The 19,629-nt window shown below is 44.5% G+C and overlaps 1 protein-coding gene and 1 long non-coding RNA gene across 2 annotated transcripts; one reads left to right on the top strand and one right to left on the bottom strand.

Annotated features, from left to right (window-relative positions):
- Nucleotides 1-2,854: 2,854 nt before the first annotated feature.
- Nucleotides 2,855-7,640, bottom strand: LOC306663328 (olfactory receptor 2AJ1-like; the record flags this gene model as incomplete). The annotated part of the gene is made up of 3 exons (XM_079143736.1): nucleotides 2,855-2,967; nucleotides 6,278-7,213; nucleotides 7,304-7,640. 3 exons carry the CDS (start codon nucleotides 7,638-7,640, stop codon nucleotides 2,855-2,857), a joined length of 1,386 nt encoding a protein of 461 aa, XP_078999862.1.
- Nucleotides 7,641-8,971: 1,331 nt separating this feature from the next.
- LOC306663303 lies at nucleotides 8,972-12,778 on the top strand. Its single transcript, XR_013764448.1, has 3 exons — nucleotides 8,972-9,192; nucleotides 10,942-11,308; nucleotides 11,644-12,778. It is a non-coding gene; the product is annotated as an uncharacterized lncRNA (long non-coding RNA).
- The last annotated feature ends 6,851 nt before the right edge of the window (nucleotides 12,779-19,629 follow it).

Below are 19,629 nucleotides of genomic sequence, written 5' to 3'. Positions count from 1 at the left end.
TGCCTGAGAGGAGACAGCTGTGGACCCTTCTGATTGCCTCGCCACCCTCGAGTCCCAAGAGAAGGAGCTTCAGAATCTAACCCGACTTGGGTACAGCTCAGTGGAGGGGTTGACGGACACCCACACATCCCTTGTGTTTCCATAAAGGTCGTAGCCGCCCTCACCGTGTGTGAAAGGTCCTGATGGAAGTTCACACGGAACTTCAGAAAACGCAGATGCCAGGATATTTCTAGAAGGCTGCATTGTCCATGGTGTTCCTCAATGAACCAAGCTCTGTACTGAGCTCTGAACCTAGATGCTGGGTTTTACTGATCTGCCCGGCTTCCTCTTGCTGTTGGTCGTAAGGGACTCCTCAGCCGCCGACGTGACTCTGGGAGGACTGTAAAGCTGCACTGAGCAGCAGCCTCACGGGGTCAAGAGGATGCCCTTTGTCTGCACTGTGAAACGTGCTCCCTGGCTCTGACCCTTCCCCCCGCTGCGCCTGTGTGGCTCACAGACCTCCTGGAAGCAGGAGCACTGTGTCTGGAGTCCTTAGACTAGTGGAGTTCTGTTCCCATGACCAGCTCCCTGACACAGAGCATTCCCAGTTCTCCACTGCTCCATGTATGAAACTCTCAAAGAAAGTTAACACTGGCCTACGAAAATAAGCATTTGAAAATGTCTCTTAATACACGCATTGTTCTCTGTATTTGTAGGGAATTGATCTCTGAAGCCCAGCATGAAGTCTCAAATGCAGTGTGATTTCAAGATTCTTACAGCTATTTATCAACATTGTACTAAAGAATTTTAAACACACCTCTTGAAATAAGATTCTGGAAGTCTCTCCTGAAAGATGCCTTCTGCATCCGGTTCCCGCAGCGGACTCTAGTCTCAGTGAAGTAATGCAATGTTTTCCTGATTCTCTGCAGCCTTTACCACTGTGTTTGAAAGAACCTCATAAAAAGTTTGAGAAGAAAGAAGAGCTAATGAAAGTGAATGTGAGAATGAACTTTAAAACTACATAAATTGTACACTGTTAATATTTCCTATCCATGTTATGATCAGGACATTGAATACCAACCAAGTGATATTGGTTACTCCTTACTCAGTTCTGGCTAGACCTACCACGATAAAGAAAATCAAAGCCAAACACAGACTCACTGTGAAAAACAAGTAAAACACAAGGATATCTGCATTTCATATAACTGACCTGAATATCATTGGGCTCAACCGGGAAATCATAGGAAGGTTCACCAAGTGTGGCAGACATCAATACAGAAGACTAACGACTTTAAAAAATTAGAAATCACTTTTATAAAAATGCATTATTACATTGATATTTATTAATCATAAATTCACCAAGAAATTAATATATTTATATAAAGAGATTTTTAGTGTCTGGACCTCACCTAAAAGGGGGTGAGTAAATGTGTTGTGTTTCCTGTGAGGAGACAGAATGTAAAGAGGATTTTAATTGTTCTTCAATGACTCTGTGTCCATATCCAGACACAAGGCTTCGATTCATCACGAACTTCTCATGGTCTTAATTAAAACGTGAAGGGAGGGCACATCGAGGTTGTTAGGGTTTGGATGTGAGGTGTCCCCCAAAGCTCACCTGTGAGACAACGCAGGAGGCTCAGAGGAGAAATGACGGGGTTGTGGGACCCTCACCCTGTCAGTGATCTGATGCCCTGAAGGGACTAGTTGGCTGTAGCAGAAGGTGGGCGGGGTGTGACTAGGGAGGTGGCATTGGTGTGGCTTTGCGGCATGTATTTGTACTTGGTCAGTGGAGTCTCTCTTTGCTCTCTGATCACCATGTGAGCAGCTCCCCTCTGCCACACTCTCCTGCCATGATGGTCAGCCTCACCTTGAGCCCTGAGGAATGGAGCCTGCTGTCTGTGAACTGAGGCCTCTGAAACTGTGAGCCTGCAAATAAACTCTTCCTCCCCTGAAATTGTTCCAGTCAGATCTTTCAGATAGGGCAGCAAAAAAGCTGGCTACAACAGTGATGAATCTCCATGTGTCAGGATTGAAACAAGAAGCTTTGAAATATCACATTTCAAAGTTACCAAAACTTTCAAAATTCAAAAACTATAAATGATCACCACGAAGCAGATATTTCCCTGGATAAGCCCATCGTTGTCATCACATTTTACTTGTAGCCTGTTTTAGTGAGATATTTCACTGCTGTAATAAATGATCCGACCAGCACAATTATAGAGGAGGAAAGGTTTATCTGAGGGAAAACGGCTTCAGAGGTCTTAGTCCATAGAAGGCTGGCTCCATTCCTCGGGGCTCAAGGGGAGGCAGAACATCATGGTGGGAGAGTGTGGCAGAGGGAAGCAGCTCGCATCATCAGGAAGCAGAGAGAGAGAGAGGGTCTCCACTCTCCAGATTCAAAATATGTGTCCCAAAGCCACGCCCCAATTCCCACCTCCTCCAGCCACACCCTACCACTTCAATTAATCCAGCCACACATTACCTCTTCAATTAATCCCATCAGGGATTAATTCACTGATTGAGTTAAGACTCTCACAACTCAATCATTTCTCCTCTGAACCTTCCTGCATTGTCTCACACGTGAGCTTTTGGGGGACACTGCACATCAAAACCCTGACATAGCCCATTGGCACGGTAAAGCAAACCCCACCCAAGCACGGTGTTCTTGCATCAGTGCAAGCAGCTAACAATACGCGGGACTTGTGCACAGTTACTGTGCCTTCAGCAAGTCTAAAACAACTCCCACGACGATGCAGTCTGACATCTGGTAAAACTGTGATCATTATACACCTGTATTTAAAAGTCAGAATCTGAGAGGAGTCCACCTATAGAGCTTGAAAAGTGGGCTTTAATCTGCATCATCCCATTCAGCTTTTTAATGGTACTTGCTCGTGAAGGGAGCGGCTTGTTCATGCTGTGGATATCCCGCCTCTGGATTCTGCTGGTCCTCTTTGTGCTGCTCAACAAAGCCCTCCTCCCTGGTGCTGCCTACAAGTTATCCAAGCAGGAGAGGGAAACACGCACTCACACTCATGTCTGTGTCCACTATAGAGTGGAGAGCCAACGCACACCAAAATCCCAAATAAATCCAATTATATTAAGTACAGTAGCTCATATAGTGAAATTAAACAAGGAGGGATTGCTGTTTTTATTTTCTTATTTTTTCTAAGAGAAAGGCTACCTTTTTTAACAGGGCACCAGAGAGAAACAGGTAAATTATTTAAATTCATATTCCAGCTAAGTTATTTGGATAATTTATGAAATAATATGCTTTCTAAAACAACTAAAAAATAATCTTTGAAACATTTGAGGATAAACACAATTATGTATCAATTAAATTTTTTAAAATTTTAAGGAGATGGAATTGCTATCAACCTTTGTTGGATCATCACATATTATTATACATGTGCTTGGAGTCATACCACTGTGCCCATAAGCAGATGCAACTGAAGTAATAATAATAACAAAAATTAAAATAAATTCAAAAATATATATGGCAAAATATATAAATTCAAAAATGTATGGCAAAAATATAATAGATATGAAACTTCTCAAATCATCATAAAATAATCAATCTGCACAATTGCATGTCAAGAAATCCCAGAGGAGGCCCAATGTGCACTAATGAACTTATGGGAAGTTATTTAACCTCACTACAGTATTATTTAAATGACAGTGGCCTATCATCACGTTGCCAAATGCCTGAATGCCAGTGCCTGAAGGTCTGAGGTCACTCCTCTATGGAAAAGCGTCCTGGAACACGCATTGTGGGTGGTCTGGTTTGAATATTCAAACCTTTGTTGGATCAAATACAAGTTAGGAATTTATGAAATGAAAATATACACTTTCATGGATTTTTTGCTCAATAAATTTAATAGCAGCACTCTCGGAAACAAAACGAAGAAGTGGAAAGAATCCATCAGTCAACTCTTTCCATACATTCAAATATTCATTTTGATTTTTGAATAACATTCCTTCTGTGTTTTATTCTATTTCATTGTATTTTATAACAGAGGTGAATAAACACACACACACACACACACACACACACACATACACACAAAGAGTTTGGTGAAAGAAGCTGCATGCGCAGCATAAAAAACACAGTTCTTTGCCAAAATGATTGACCGGCTGCGTTCATTAAGGAATGCAGTCCCATCAGTTCCCAGGCAGAGGAACCAGGGGTGAGGAGAGACGGGGGCCAAGTCGAGTAAGAGGGATCACAGCTGGTTTTCATCCAACAGACGGAACCACCTCTGATTCTTGGACTGAGCTCCTTAAATGAGTGGTACAGTGTTGTTTGATTTTCTTCTAATTATGCTGGTTTTCTATTTACAGAAGAAGCTATCAGAGAACGTCTCTTTGCTGCTTGTGAAATACTAAAACCTTTAAATCCACTGGTTATTATCTATGTGGATGGCGGTAGGTTTACAGTTGAATCTTAAAATATCATATGTGCCATTTCTATTTTGTTATATTCTCCTTACAGTCCTGTCCAGGTTGGACCATGCTTTTTGATTCTTCTTACCAAGATAAATACAACTTTTTTCACATACCTGTTGTTTCCAGGTGTTTGATTTCCCCTCAATCTCAGTGCGGCCTTTTCTGTTTCCATATCTCTATTTGGGGAACAAAGACTGTCAGCCTTGAATGCTGTTTTCAGGGAAGTTGTAGGGTGATGTGACTTTTGATAATCTTCCAGATGTGAGGCTGCCCTGGAGCCACTCGGCTGGGGATGGCCTTCCCATGCTGAGGATACTAATGTCATGACACTCGGTCTTCCAGACCCCAGCTCTACAGTACAGGACCCAGTTGGATTACCGGGAGGAGTAAAAGTGTACATTGTATGACATGTCAGCTTCTTTTTTTCTTTTTTAAATTTTCTTTAATTTTGATTCATTGTAAACAAATGGGGTACAGCTGTTGTTTCTCTGATTGTGCACTAAGTAGAGTCCCACCATTTGTGTACATACATGTACGTAGGGTGATGATGTTTGTCTCATTCTGTTGTTTTTCCTTCCCGCCACCCCCTCCCACCCCAAGACCTCAGCTTTTGAAATCTGCACCCTGGTGAACTTGGAACTCTGGCAACCCTTCGCCATACAATCATGCTACGAATTTTCTCTTAATTATCTGTTGAAATAAAACATGAAAGCCCAGGAGGAATAATACAAGATTATAGAAATGAAGGCAAGAAAGAAAATCCCAGATAATTTTTATTAGTATATGACACCTGTTTATTATATTTTTATATCAAATTCATTAAATTATGATTTAAAACAGTAACAATCTATGAAAGGTTCAAAATGCATATTGCTAGATCGTTTGTTTTATAAAATGTTGTACCCTGTTTCAAGGTAACCTACATGTTATTTATCAAATTCAACAAAATTGATAACATTTATTCTTATCATTTTAAAATTTGCGATTGTGAAAGAAAAACTACTTTTCGCCTATTGAAGTCTTATACATCTTCACATTTGCTTAAATGTTTTTATACTATTTACTTAATATCAACTTCTTAGTAAAATATTATACAATTGTCTGGAACATTTGCCTCAATAAAATGTGGTTTTCTGGTTTTTGATGTAAATAATGTTATTTAAAAGAATTCCTTTTTTCCATTATGAAATCTGAATAGACATTTATTTTCTTCTTTACAATAATTTTAGGATGAATTTCTAGAAGGGTTCGTAAAACAGAACTATGTATATGTGAAATGAGACAATGTTCTGGATGTTCTTAAAGAATAAATAATGTTAATTCTAGCAAAAGTAACTCAATTTTATTACACTCAGAGTGAACATGTGCGGGTCAGCATGCATTTATAGTTACATGTGTTTCTCACTCCAGGGAACCAAGATGTTGGTGGAAACCACACAACTAAGTTGTGAGCATTGCGGGTTATTTGTGGACTTGTAAAGTTTTAAAATGTGATTTACTCAGTTCGCTAAAAGTAGAGGGAAATGTAGTTCTGTGTTTTAAAATGACGTGCATGGGGTGTAATTAAAAGGTCTTTCCGAGGTTCAGAGGTGGTGCCTGGAGTGTCCGACATCTTTCAGTTCCCGTAAGTGCCTGAGGATCACAGCACAGAGGGCCGGTGGGCACTCAGTGAAACGGGCTGCACAGGCAGGATCGCCAGAGTTGGGAACATGCATTCCTTCCATTCGGGAAGAGATAGTAGCTATTATCTTCCCAGGGAAACTAATGACAGTTGTCCTTTAGTTGTGAAATAGGGAAATAAAGATAATACAGAGCTTCATTGTTTTTCCTGTTCACTTTTTATATGGGAAGCTACCTCTGAGCAGGTTCTTCATGGCCATCAGGACGTCTTTGTTCCGGAAGCTGTAGATGACAGGGTTGAGGGTGGGCGTGACGATGGTGTAGAATATTGCCAGCAACTTGTCCTGGCCTGGGGTGTGGTATGACTCGGGTCTCATGTAGGTGAAAATGAAGGGCCCATAGTACATTAGGACCACGACCATGTGGAAGGAGCAGGTGGAAAAGGCCTTCTTCCGTGCCTCCAATGACTTCATCTGCAGGACGGTGAGAAGAATCTGCACATAAGATGCACAGATCATGGACAGCGGGATCAGCAGGAAAATAACAGCACTCACATCAACCCCTCGTTCATAGCGTGAGGTGTCTGCACAGGACAACTTCAACACGGCAGGAAATTCACAGAAATAGTGATCGATCACCCTAGAGCTACAGTAGGGGAGGTGCAGTAAGAGCCCTGTGTGGATCGAGGCGTTGAGGGTCCCGACCAGCCAGCACCCTGCAGCCAGGAGCACACTGACCCTCTCACTCATGAGCACCGGGTAGCGCAGGGGGTGGCAGATGGCCACATAGCGGTCACAGGACATGGCAGCCAGGAGAAGGCACTCGCTGCCCAGCAGTGTGAGGGACAGAAACACCTGGGTCCCACAGCCTGCAAAGGAAATGGCTCTGCTGCCTGACAGGAAGTCAGCGATCACCTTGGGAACGATGTTGGAAACATGCAGGATGTCCATGAAGGAGAGGTGGCTGAGCAGGAAGTACATGGGGGTGTGCAGGCGCGGGTCCCTGCGGATGAGCAGGATCATGAGTGCATTTTCCATCAGGGTCATGATGAAAACGCCAACCAGGAAGGAAAAGGAGACCAGGCTGGAGTGGGAAGCGGAGAAGAGCCCCAGGAGGATGAAGTCGGTGCTGGCAGTGAGGTTGTCGGGTCTCATGTCAAATTCTGCTCTTCCTACAAAGAGAGAATTCACTCATTAGGACAAGAAAGCAGTGGCTGCACCTCAACGTCCCCTGCGTAGGTCTACGTGGTGAGTGGAGTTACTGATGCATACTCTGTAAGCAGGATCCACGGCTTCTCGGCCGGTGTTGGCAGAGGACTTGTTCCACAAAGCGGGCCTGCCCTTGATCCGCTCCTTGGTCATGCTTAGCTTGCTGAATTGGCCTGTGAGCCTCTGTTGAGTCTCAACATGTGAATTAATTCCACGTACTGCATTTAAGTCCCGTCTTTGGTCAGCTCTCACCTTCTCAAGAGGCCTAACGTGCACACGCTTCATAAAATGCCACTGGTCCCCGACTCCCCTGGTCCTCCTACTACTCTGCTGCGTGGGTTTGCGGTCCACCTTCACCTTCTCTTTATTAAATGAACAGGTCAGTTCCATTCATCACTCACTCCACCTGGGTTAACCTCATGACCGACACCGCCCAGGGCAGTCAGGACCATGAGCAGTTGCTTGATCCTACGTGCTGAACTCAGGACTAACATAAGTGGACCATGCTAGAGGGACCGTTCTCCACGGGCTTGGGGTGTGAGGGTCCTCCTCCAAGGGCGTGCTCCATGCAGCCCATGATTAAGTCAGTAAATACACAAGTGGACAAATAAACAGTGAAACTTGGTTTTAAATGAAATTTTAAGTAGATGAAACTCATGGAGGATGAAATGTAGGATGATTTCAAATGTCATCCTTGTTTATGTGTAAGAATTGAAAGCCACATTTAGTCAAAATCAGCAATGCATCTTTACAAATATATTTTAACCTTTCTGTTTTCATATAGAATTTGAATCATAACTTTTTTATTCTACATGAAAGGGTTTATAGGTGTTAATGTTATTTATTTATGGAAGGTGGTTACATAAATCCTTACATTATAGTTATTTGTGATTTCCTGTATATATGATCTGTCCCTTAATATGAATAAATATATATATTATATACATGGGTATACATATTCATAAATAAAGGATGAAATGTATGGATACACTAATATAGGTTTGCATCCTTTAATACATTACCCGATCACCTAAAATTAACAACAAAAAAATTGATCATCTCATTGAGAATTTGCTTCTGAGTTTAAATATAATGAATTTTAATTTTCACAATGTGAGAATTAAGTCACTGACAGCATATAAATGAGTTAGTTGATCATATTTTATTTTCCGTAAGTGCTGACTCATTATTATGAACTCCATGAATCCCTGATCTTACTTCTAACACCCCTGAGTGCTAGCAGCATTTTGCTGTGATCCTGAGCAAAGAAGGCCAGCACTGCGAGGGGGTCGTGACCCTGCCTGACCCCCGTTCTGGTTGTTCCCATGGCTCAGAAGCCTCGATGACACACTCAGATGGAGACTTAGGGGCAGTGAGCCTCCCGTGAGCTGGTTGGTCACAAACATTTCCCAAATCAGTGCAGATCACTGACAGCTCAAAACGAGCAATACTGTATCTCTGGAAGCATATTCTCCCTCTGGTTTTGCTTTTCCGATTAATTATTCACTTTATTAAAGTCACCTCATGACCATTTACTGCTGAGAACCCTGTTTAGCAGAACTGCCAGCCCATTGCAGGTGCCATTAAAGACTTGCCAGAAGACAGAATTTTTTTAATGGTCTACAACATCAAAATCTTTTCAAGTACTCATCACTTTTTCCTCCTGTGCATCTCTGGCTTGCCTTTGTGTTTCTACGGCGTTCTCGTCATCTACACAGCCACATCCACGTTTTCTCCCCGGCCCAGGAAGCCACGTGGCTCAGTGCGGGCCCCTCCCCGCCTGGCTCCCACCTCCGGGTGCACAGTCTATGGGCACCTGAAACCTCTACGGGCAGGTTTCATGAGTCTGCCTACCCCACCACCCCGAATCTGGAATAGGTCTGTGATGCCAGAATCATTAATGAAATTACACCTCTGCCCTGCTGTGGCATCTGCATTGACGGTAAGAGCTGCCCTTGAATCCAAAGACACAGAGAGCCTGTTAACGTGTAAGGATGGGGACAGCGTGGTGCCCTCCCTGCAGCTTCTCCCTCAGGGGCAGCTCTTGCCCAGCACAGTCCGGTTCCCCACCTCTCTTCACATATTCCAGGTAATGTTGGCGAGGGATGCTACACAGACATCACACCCACCTCTCACCCGTCCTCAGACTGGCCCCCAAATACATTCCCATGTGATTTTAAGACTTTAACTTTTCATGAACTTTTAAATCTGTTTTTCTATAAATCCTTGTTATATTTCTAAAGCATCTCTGGATACCTAAAGTTTAGACATTTGGAGGAAGCAAGGAGTCAATTCTGTCCAAAGTTTAACCAGCGTCCTTAATGCTTCATAGACTGTTTACCTGAGCTCAAAACAGACACTTCATTTTAAGGGAACACAGACTGTGGTATGGAGAAAGGAACAGAGAAAAACATCAGCACGAATCATGTAGGTCATTTCAGACAAAAAAAAAAAAGCTTTAATAGAATGAAAGAAATAGGCCTATTAGAACAGGACAGGGAACGGACAGGGGAAAAAGCTCAGTGTCAAGGGTGAAAGGTCACAGTGGGCAAACAGAATTCTTTCAGAGGCCCAAACCAGGGGTAAACACAGAGTCACCACCAGGACCTCACTGGTGACACAGAGACTCTTCCCAGACCCTGTCAATCAAGTCTTTGGATTCTTGCTTTTTAACATAATATCAACTGGATGCACAAAAATTTAGCTAACCAGTGTTTTGTTACATTTAGGTTTTTTCTCAGATGTTGTTAGTAAAAATGATTTAATGAATAATGTTATCTCTAAGTTTTCTGTGTCCAAGGCAAAGCCAAACTTTTGTTACAGTTTATACATTTATATGTCTTTTAATCTACTGATATTTTCAATTGATGTTACATTTATTGAAATGAAATTCTGTTATTAAATAGTTGCAATGAATTAATTTCTGAAAGCTGACTTGTGGTATATATCAAAGTTAATTTTTAGGTCAATAAAGGAAACAGTGTGTTGTGTGTGTATACGTAAATATATACACACACACATAATTATCATAGAATGCTATACATTTTGAATTTGTAGGAAAATATTAATGAAAACAAAATTCACTAACGGGCAAGTGGGATCTGGGAAGGGAAAATCCACTGCCTATCCCAGTGCCAGTTGCTGGCTGCTCTTAAAATTTCTGTTAAATTGAAATTTGGGGAATCTTCAGCCAAGCATAATTCTAGTCCAGTTTACTCAAAATGCTAAGCGCTCACCATTTTATGAGATGAAAATTCAAAATACAATGTAAAAAGAAAGCTAAGTTACCTAGCGGCCTCTAGTTGTGCCACACACATACGGTTTAGTCCTCAAGTAGATGCCTCCTTGGGCCACATTTTTAAGTAACAAACCCTCCGCTGTCACATCCCCTCACCAGCAGGTCCTGGCGCCGGCCTCCCGCGGGCACAGCAGGGAGGCGCTCGCTCGGGGCTCTGACCGCCTCCCCTGCAGGCGGGCTGCTTTCTCCGCAGCCGACTCTCCCAGCACTCTCGGGGGCTTCAGGGCTTCGTTTCTCCAAACGCGCTTGTAAAGTCCCCTCCATGGGGACCTCGTGCTCCCGGCAAAGAGAGGAGTCCCCAGAACCCCGCGGGCCTCAGGACGGACGCCCAGCGCTGGGGCGAGGCCTTGAGGCCGAGGTGCCGTCCTCCGCAGGCTCACCCGGAGCACGGAGGGCCTCCCTGGAGCTCGGAGGGCCGCCTGGAGCACCGAGGGCCGCCTGGAGCACCGAGGGCCGCCTGGAGCACCAGCGCCGCCCGTGCACCTGCAGGGCCTCCTCCCTCGGCCCACCCCCCTCGGCCTCACCAGTGAAACTCCGCAGGCGACGTTCTCCCCGGCTGTTTCCTCACTTAGCCTCCTTGCTCACCCGGGAGCTGGACACCTTGCCCCGGAGCCCCGAGTCCTGGCGTGTGCCCGCAGACGAGAGCGTCCTCGGAGGGGTTGAGGCCCCAGAGGTGCCTGGACTCCGCACTCCTCCCGACGAGCCGGGCTGGGAAGCGCCGAGAACCGGAGTCATTTAGCACCAGCACGCAGAAGCACAGGTGGCATTGCCCCTGGGAGCCCAGTGGCAGCGCCTGCGGAAACAGCGGTCTTTCCCGGGCCGCGGGAGGGGCCGGGTCCCCAGGGGCGGCCAGGGAAGGAGGTGGCGGGAGCACGCAGAAGTGACAGGCCGTGGGCACCCAGGACAGCCCCGAAGATCCCCGGGGTCCTCAGCGAGGCCGGTGTCAGGGGAGAAGGGACGAGGTTTTGGCATCACTGAACCATGTGGAATTAAAGTTATGATAATGATGATAGCAAAAAGGAAAAAGACAGAAAAAGTATTTTTCAAAAGAAAAACGTTGTCCTGGTTCTTCTCCACCCAGCTCTGTTTACTTAGCGTACTCTATTCCTGCTCTTCCTGGAGCCCTCGGCTGCTGCCACCACCTGACCAGGGAGGACAGCTGAGCACATTCAAGCAAAGGACGCTGTGAAGGGAACCAGGGCACAGATTGCAGAAGTGAGGAAAGGACGCTGTTAATCACTGAAGACGGTACTTTCAACTGTGGTGGGTCTTGAGATGATTTTAATTTAAGTGCTTGGTCTTTGACGATCACATAAATATGTTTGTGAAAGGTAGGTATATAAATAAATGTTTAGCCATATTTATTTTCTTTGTGAATTTCACTTTCTTTAAATGCGTCACATTTATTTCTTATTAATTATTGTGAGTATATAATCATTTGCTAACCAAAGAATTATTCTCTGAACACCTGAGTCCCAATTTTAATTTTACTCATCTGAAGGAAAGCTCTGATTTTCAGTGGAATCAGCCCTCCAATGGAAGACCAGTAGTTTCTAAGATAGTGTAATTAAAAGGAGTAATTAAAGTGTGATTAAAACAGTTTCTAGCAAAACAGAGGAAGTGGAAGAGAAATATCACATATATCAATATAGTTTAATTAAATTGGGCAATGAATTACAAGAGATGTCAGAAAATATATAACATATAACTTATATGTCTAAAACTCCGAATAGTGTGATGAGAGTCCTATACTTTCTATTATTGAATCAATGATGCATTTGCTTTTGAAGTATCTACAGACTTCTTTTCCAAAACTGAAATAGTTCACTAGACAAAAAACAACATAAGTACATAGGCAATAAGCTAATTGAAAAGTCCTCAGTGCCCATTAACCATCAGGAAAATTCAAATTCTAAGCCAAGTGCATTACTATTAGCTCACAAGAACTGGCCAAAATGAAAAAGTGTTGACACTATTGGACCAACTGGAGTTGGTGTTCATCCCTGGTGAGCCTACAGCTCAGCAGACACCTTGCAGAGCAGTTTACTAAGTGCATCACACAGGTGACAAGAGGACAGAGACACACGGTGACATAAGGGAGGCCATCAGCAGCTCTGGTCACGGTAGCTTCACACTCAACACGGCACATGCACCTCTCCACTAAACAATGGCCTGATGAGCGTCGACCTCTCAGGCCAGGGAGGCCCACACAGCAATAAAAGAGCAAACTCTGCTGACAGTGCAGACACAAGGAGAATTTTAAAAACTCATTGATTTGGGGTGGGAGGGGTAGGGGTGGAGGAAAAAATAACAGAATGAATCAAACCTCATTACCCTATGTGAATGTATGACTACGCAAATGTATGCTGTCACTCCAGGTACAAACAGAAACAACATGCATCCCATTTGTTTACAATAGAAAAAAAAGTAACAGAAAAAAAAATTCAAAGGCAATATGCAGTAGATTTAAAGACATTAAGTCAAATGACTTAAGGACGAGATACATATTTTAATAATGAAATACAAAAGATGATTTGATATACAAAAATAAAAACTAGTCTTTACTAAAAAAAAATAGCTTTATGCCGAGTGTAGTGAGGGTTTTCTGATGTAAGTAGAAAGGCTCTATGAGATGTTTAGAGAGTGCTCGACAAGGAGTACTCACTTAGGGCTGCAGGGTGTCTCTCTGAGGTGTGCAGGTACTTCTCTTGAGATGAGTAGTGAGGGCTTTCTTCAATGCACCAGGAGGGCACTCTGAGATGTGTAGGGAGTGTTCTCTGATTTTTGTATGGAGCAAATTTCAAGCTGTGAAGGGAGAGTTAGGGGTAGGTTTAAGGTCAGTTTGAGGGCCTTGGGTTTGGATTAGGGTTAGATTTAGGATTAGCATCTGAGTTATGGTGTTAGTGTTAGAGTTAGGGGGTTAGTATTAGGTTGGGGTTAGGGTCTAGATCAGCATTTGAATTGTATTGGGAAGGCCTCTGTGATAAGTTCAAAAGGCTCTCTGAGGTGTCTTGTGAAGATTCCCTGAGGCGAGTTCACAGGCTTTCTGAGGTGATTAGAGAGGGCTTCCAAAGGAGCATGGTAAGTACTCACTGAGGGCTGTTAGGGAAACTCTCTGAGTTGTGCAGGTACAGCTCTTAAGATGAGTAGTGATGGCTTTCTTTTATGTGTCAGCAGGACATTAAGATGTGTACAGAGAGCAAATAGGGAGGACTCTACGATGTGCGTCAGAGGGCTCCTTTACATGTGTTGCGAGAGCCCACTGAGGTGAGTTAGGAGACCTCCCAGAGGGGCAAAGTGAAGGAGATCTCTGAAGTATAGAGAAACACTGAGATTTTTGGAAAGCCATTTGCGGTGAGTAGTGAGAGCTTTGTGGGATGAGTAAGGAAGACAAGCTGATGAAGAAGGAAGTACACTATTAGGTTATGGTCATGGTTAGGGTTAGGGTTAGAGTTTAGAGTCAGGTTCAGGGTCATAGTCAGTGACAGGGAGAGCTCTCTGATATGTAGGGAGGGCTTAGGGTTAAGTTCAGGGTCAGGGTCAGTATTTGCAGTTTGTAGAGGAGGCCTCCATGGTGAGTTGAAAGGGTTTTCTGAGGTGTGTATTTAGGGCTGTCTGTCATCAGTTGATAGACTTTCCGATGTGTTTAGAATGTGCTTGCAAGGAAGTTTTGTCAGTAGAATGGGCTTGCAAGACGGTTTAATTTGTTCTCACTGAGGTATGCGGGACACCTCTCTGAAGTGTGTAGAGAATGCATTTAAGGTGAACGGGCTTTCTTTGATGTGTAAGGAGGGTGCTCTGAGATGTTTTGGGAGACACTTTAAGCTGATAGTTTGTGGCCACTGAACTGCGTAGGGTGGGCACTATGATGCATGTAAAGGGGCTTTATGGAATGGGTTCGAGGTCTCATAGAGGTGTGTGGGAGGGTTCCGTGAGGTGAGCTGGAGGGCTACAGTGGTTCATAGGGAGGGTGCTCTGGAATTATAGAAAGAATTTAGTAAGTTGTTTTTGGAGGGCCTTAGAGTTAAGAAATGAAAACTCTGTGAGATGACTAGGGAGAACAAACTGATGTAGAAGGAAGGGTACTATAAGGTTAGGGTTAAGGTTAGCTTAGTGATAAGGATTTGGTCAAGGTCAGGGTCAGTGTGAGTATCAGGCTTTCTGTGGTATGTAGGGAGGATTTAGGGTTATGGTTAGAGTAAGGGTTAAGTTCTGGGTGAGGGTCAGTATTTTTGATACATAGTGAAATCCTCTGTTGTGAGGCAAAAGTGTTCTCTTGGGTGTTTATTAAGGATAAATAATGTGAGGTGAGTAGATGGACTTTCTGAGGGGTTTAGAGAGCGCTTGAAATGAATAGTAGAGAGGGCTTGATTTGTGGTGTCTCCTTGGCTTATGTAGCATTTATTATCTGTTTAACTTCTATGACTCAAGTAACTTCAGTGACATGCATAGCTTCTGTTACAAATGATGCCCTATCACTGGTGTAACATCTATGATTTCCAAAGCCAATATAGTCAGTGTAGGCTCTATAATTGAAATAGCATCTATGACCTGCATAGACCCTATGACCTGCATAACCTCTGTGTCCTGTATAGTTCCATGACCTGTGTTGTTTTTATGGCTTGAATAGCATTAATGACCTCTTTAGCCTCCATGATCTCAGGAACCACTTTGAACTGTGTGGCTTCTATATCTAAGAAGACACTTTAGCTGACCTTGCCTCTATTACCTGTGTAAGTTAAGTCAACTTAATAAACTTGATCACATTTTTTCTATAAAAAGACAAAAAAAAAAAAAAAAACTCATTGATCTTAGAAGGGAAAAATCAAGACAAAAACAGTACCGACTACCAGTTTGCACCAAGATATAGGCCGAGCTGAAGGGGGGTAAACCGGGGTGTGCTGTGCAGCCTCACTGGGAATGGTGGCCAGGAGGCACCTTCCCCAGGCGCTGGTGGAATTCACAATGGGAACGGCTGGGCTCTCCTGTCCCACAAATTCAATCAAGGAAACCCATGGACACGAGGGTGGGAGCGAAGTATCAGGATTCGTTAGAGTAAGAGGAAGAAAGCAGAGCTCCTGAGGAGAGCATGCCAGCAGCGGTCTGTTGTCTGGGTCTCTCGGGTCGACCTGCCTGCCGGTGACTGCTGGGGTCTGGGGTTCAGAAAGGGCTCCTTCTCGCCTCCCTTGTGCGTCTTCTTCAACGCATCTGGGAAGACTAGTTTCCAAGCACTTTTTAGCACAGGGGTTGGGTCGGGGTTTGCTGGCCCAAGTGGAAGCGCTTTTCAGAAGGCTTTGTGGCTGGCGGTGGCTGGGGTAGGGGAAGGGAAACCCAGGAAGAGCCCCGGAGGTGAACTGCCATGTCTCCTCGTGGCACGATCTCCTCGCCTCTTTCGCTTCGCTGAGGCCCTTATCCTGTCCCCGTGGGTGCTCTGCCCTCCTGCCTGGGTGGCCGAGTCTCCTGTTGGGGCATGTAGAGAAACTTCTAGTCACTATTCAAGGCCTCATGCTGGCCACACACTTTCTCAGGCCCCCTTGACCTCGCTGTTCCTCAGGCTGTGGATGAGGGGGTTCGACATCGGGGTGAGGATGGTGTAGAAGGCGGACACCACCTTATCCTGGTTAGCTGACCTGAAGGATTTGGGTCTCATGTAGATAAAAATGGCAGCTCCATAAAAGAGCCCCACCACGGCCAAGTGTGAGGAGCAGGTAGCAGAGGCCTTCTTGCGGGCTTCTGTGGAGCGCATGTGGAGGACGGCAGCCAGGATGCACCGTAGGACGTCAGGATGAGGCAGCTGGGCACCAGGAGCATCAGACACAGCAGACGTACATGACGTCCTGAGAGACAGACGTGTCAGCACAGGCCAAGCGCACGAGGCGGGGACCGTCACGGGCCTGTCACCAGAGGCTAAGAGGAGACGCGGGAGTCGGGCGCTGTCTGGGTGCTGGTTTATTCACGCACACAATCACACACTCACTGCATCTAACTCTAGTCCCAGCCTAACCCTGGCCCCATGCCCACGTCTCAGTGCTCACCATGACGGGTCTTAGGCCGGCTTCGCTGGGAGTGCATCCAACCTGGAGGGCGTGTGGAGGTTCACCACAGGCGGAAGCAGAGGCTGGTGGCCGTCTTCTCTGGTGTCTCACCTGACTGATCACCCAGGGTCTCAGCTCTCTGATGTCCGCAGCTCTCTGACATCTGGTCCAGCCCTCATCTCAGCTCTCCACCGTCCCATCGTATGCTCTCTGGTGGGTCTTATAGTTCTTCTTGTGTCTGTCGAGGCTGGATAAGGTGTACGGCACCTGGTGCTGGGTGTGGTTGTTCTCGACTGTCTCTAATGGGTTACGCCTCTTTTTGGGGTCACATGATTGGATTTTCGCACGGTTACATTATTTGAGTTGCATATCACACATAACCTTGCATTATTCATGTAACATCCTACATAGTAAAGTCAAGTCTAGGAAGCAAAGCAGAGTACATCACGCATAACATTCCACCCCCTGAGCCACTTGGGCTCCTGAGAGGGCGAGTGGGTCAACACAAGGAACAGCACACAAGGGATAAGAGTGACATGAAGGGAGGCCTAGCCCCTGCACAAGCCATGTCTAATTAGATGCCGGGGTCCAGCCCTAGCAGGAGTCCATGGGTTCCACACTGGTAACGGGGCGCGGGGAGACAGCGTTGGCGATGGATGAAGAATGAAAGACACAGACTCTAGTTCTGGTGCAATCATTCCCACTTTATTCTGGGGAAGGCTGGGTTTATATACATTTTTCTTCAGGCTATAATGATAGGCTTGTGGTTAATGAAATTAAAGAAGTTTCCAAAACATAGGCAGAAATTGTTGTTACCGAAAGATTATGAGAAAATAGTAACCTTACAGATTATCCTTACCTAATCACAATTATTTTAAGAATATTTAACTAAGTCAATAAGCTAATACAATGTTTATTTCCTTAATATCTAAACTCTATGTGACCTAAGACTATTCTTATTACTCTCGCAGTTAAAGCAATAGACAAGTAATCTCACGTGACCATCTCTACTAGGTCCATCGGTTAATATATAAATTGCTGAGTTAAGGGCTACAGGAGGGCAGTGGTCACAGTGGTTCTAGTGGCCAAGTTTTTTTTTTTTTTTTTTTTTACTGAATAGATTACATTGCCTTATGTAGCTCTTTTTCCCAGTACAGGGCATTGTGTACAAATGTTTATTATAGGGGTGACCTGTTCTTTGTAGGAAGGAAGGAATGTTATGAAACCTTATTCTTTTACCTCACCACCATCGTTAGGATTTAACCAGCCTGTTGGAGACAAAGGCAGATTTATATCTATTTTCTCCAGAGGCTTTCAGGGACTCATTGCACAGTTGCAAAATTATTTCTGACTTTGTTAGTGGTAAAGACCCATTGTTTTTCAGATTGTAGGTAATATTTTCTGGAATTTTTGTTGTATTCCCCTCGTCCCCTTAGCAATCTCTTCAGACTGAAATGAGTAATATATTATCAGAAAAACACAGCAGAAAAAACACCATGCTCCGGAGCAAAACATCTGGCAATTCCTTTTAGGATGAGCCTTTGCAAACATCCTCCAGAGGATCTTTGTCAAGCACTGGATGGAATTCCGGACACCCCTGCAATTAGAGCTGTCAACAGCAAATCAGGTATGGGATAGCCAAAGAGCGTAAGCATCTGTGGTTAGGAGTCAGAATAATTCAGATACTGGGTCCTCACATAACAGGTGTAGAGGGGGTACAAAGAAGTAAAATATTGCATACTGGTGAATAACACAAAGAAAAAATATAGCTTAACAGCAGTAAAATGTGATCAGCATCTTCCCTGAGATTGCGGAAACAATATGTAAGTAGATTGTGATGCAAAGCATGGCAAAGTCAATCACCCGAGGATATTTCATCAAGATCCACTTTACAGTTCCACATAGGGGCAGAGGTACAACATGGGCATTTTTCAGGTTTAAAGTGGGTAACGGTCTAGAAGTGATCATTGTCCATCTGGTGGAAAGAGTTTGTGGTATTGGAAAAATGCAGTTTGGTGGGAGCAGGACAGCAACGACAGCTCGGACGTCTGCGTCTAGGGTCGGCGGGCATCTCCGCAGATCCGCTGCATCGAGCGCCTTGGATTCTGTTCTCCTGCAAACACAGAGGAAAATGTGGATGGCAACAATAATAAGGATTAGGCCAATAAAGAGGCCACACAGCTCCATCAACCAGTGCCAAGGGTTCCATCGGCATAGGCAGAGATACTTACATTTAAAAAGATGAAAAACCCTCTTATATAGAGATCAATCTTGGGCCATTTCTGCTAGATTATGTTTCATGACGAAGGCAGCTTTGTCCCCTAAAGTTACTACTTTGTCAAGGTCATGTTTGGACATGTCCATGCGTTTAAAATGTGCCTGGTCAACTGCTTCAATTGCCTTCTCATTGTGTTGTAAGGTAGAGGCTAAGTGCTGTATTGAGCATTCTTTGTTGTTCAGCAGATGTTTGTGGAGTAATATATCCCCATTGGTGCAAAATACAAAACCCTCAAATGATTGGTGGTTCTAGGAGACTAAGTGATTGGTGGTTTTGAGTGGTGTGATGTGCTGATTGACGCGCTGATTGGATAGGTGCTTAATAAAAGAAGAAGAAGCTTCCGCAATAAATGAGTCAGCAGCTACAAGCTGGCCTGCTCTTACCTGGCTCCCGGTGTCTGCATGGTTATTGACACTGCGCACTTCACCCCCCATTACACAAGCCCCTGTGGTAAACAATAGATGTTGTTTGGCAAAATCTTGTGGTTCAAAAGATAGATGTGTGATTACCTTGAAAGGAGATGGTAGAGATTTCAGGACAAAACCTTGAGGGGGAGTGGACATCCACTTGCACAGCTTTGGTAGTTAGAGGGCATCTAGGTGGTAGATGGAGGGAGTCATTAAAGTGACATTGTGATGTCTCATAAGTGTATAGTTATCCATGGAGCATGTTAGCTATGCATAGTTGCCCAGCTTAACTAGTCTGTCTGGAAACAAAATTTCTGTTAGGTCTGCGGAATGTAAGTCCATAACTGGATCTGCAGCTGTG

Source organism: Sciurus vulgaris (genome assembly GCF_902686455.1).
Source record: "Sciurus vulgaris genome assembly, chromosome: 6".
Taxonomy (NCBI): Eukaryota; Metazoa; Chordata; class Mammalia; order Rodentia; family Sciuridae; genus Sciurus; species Sciurus vulgaris.
The sequence above is the reverse complement of the archived record's forward strand: the minus strand, read 5'-3'. Positions and strand labels throughout refer to the sequence as shown.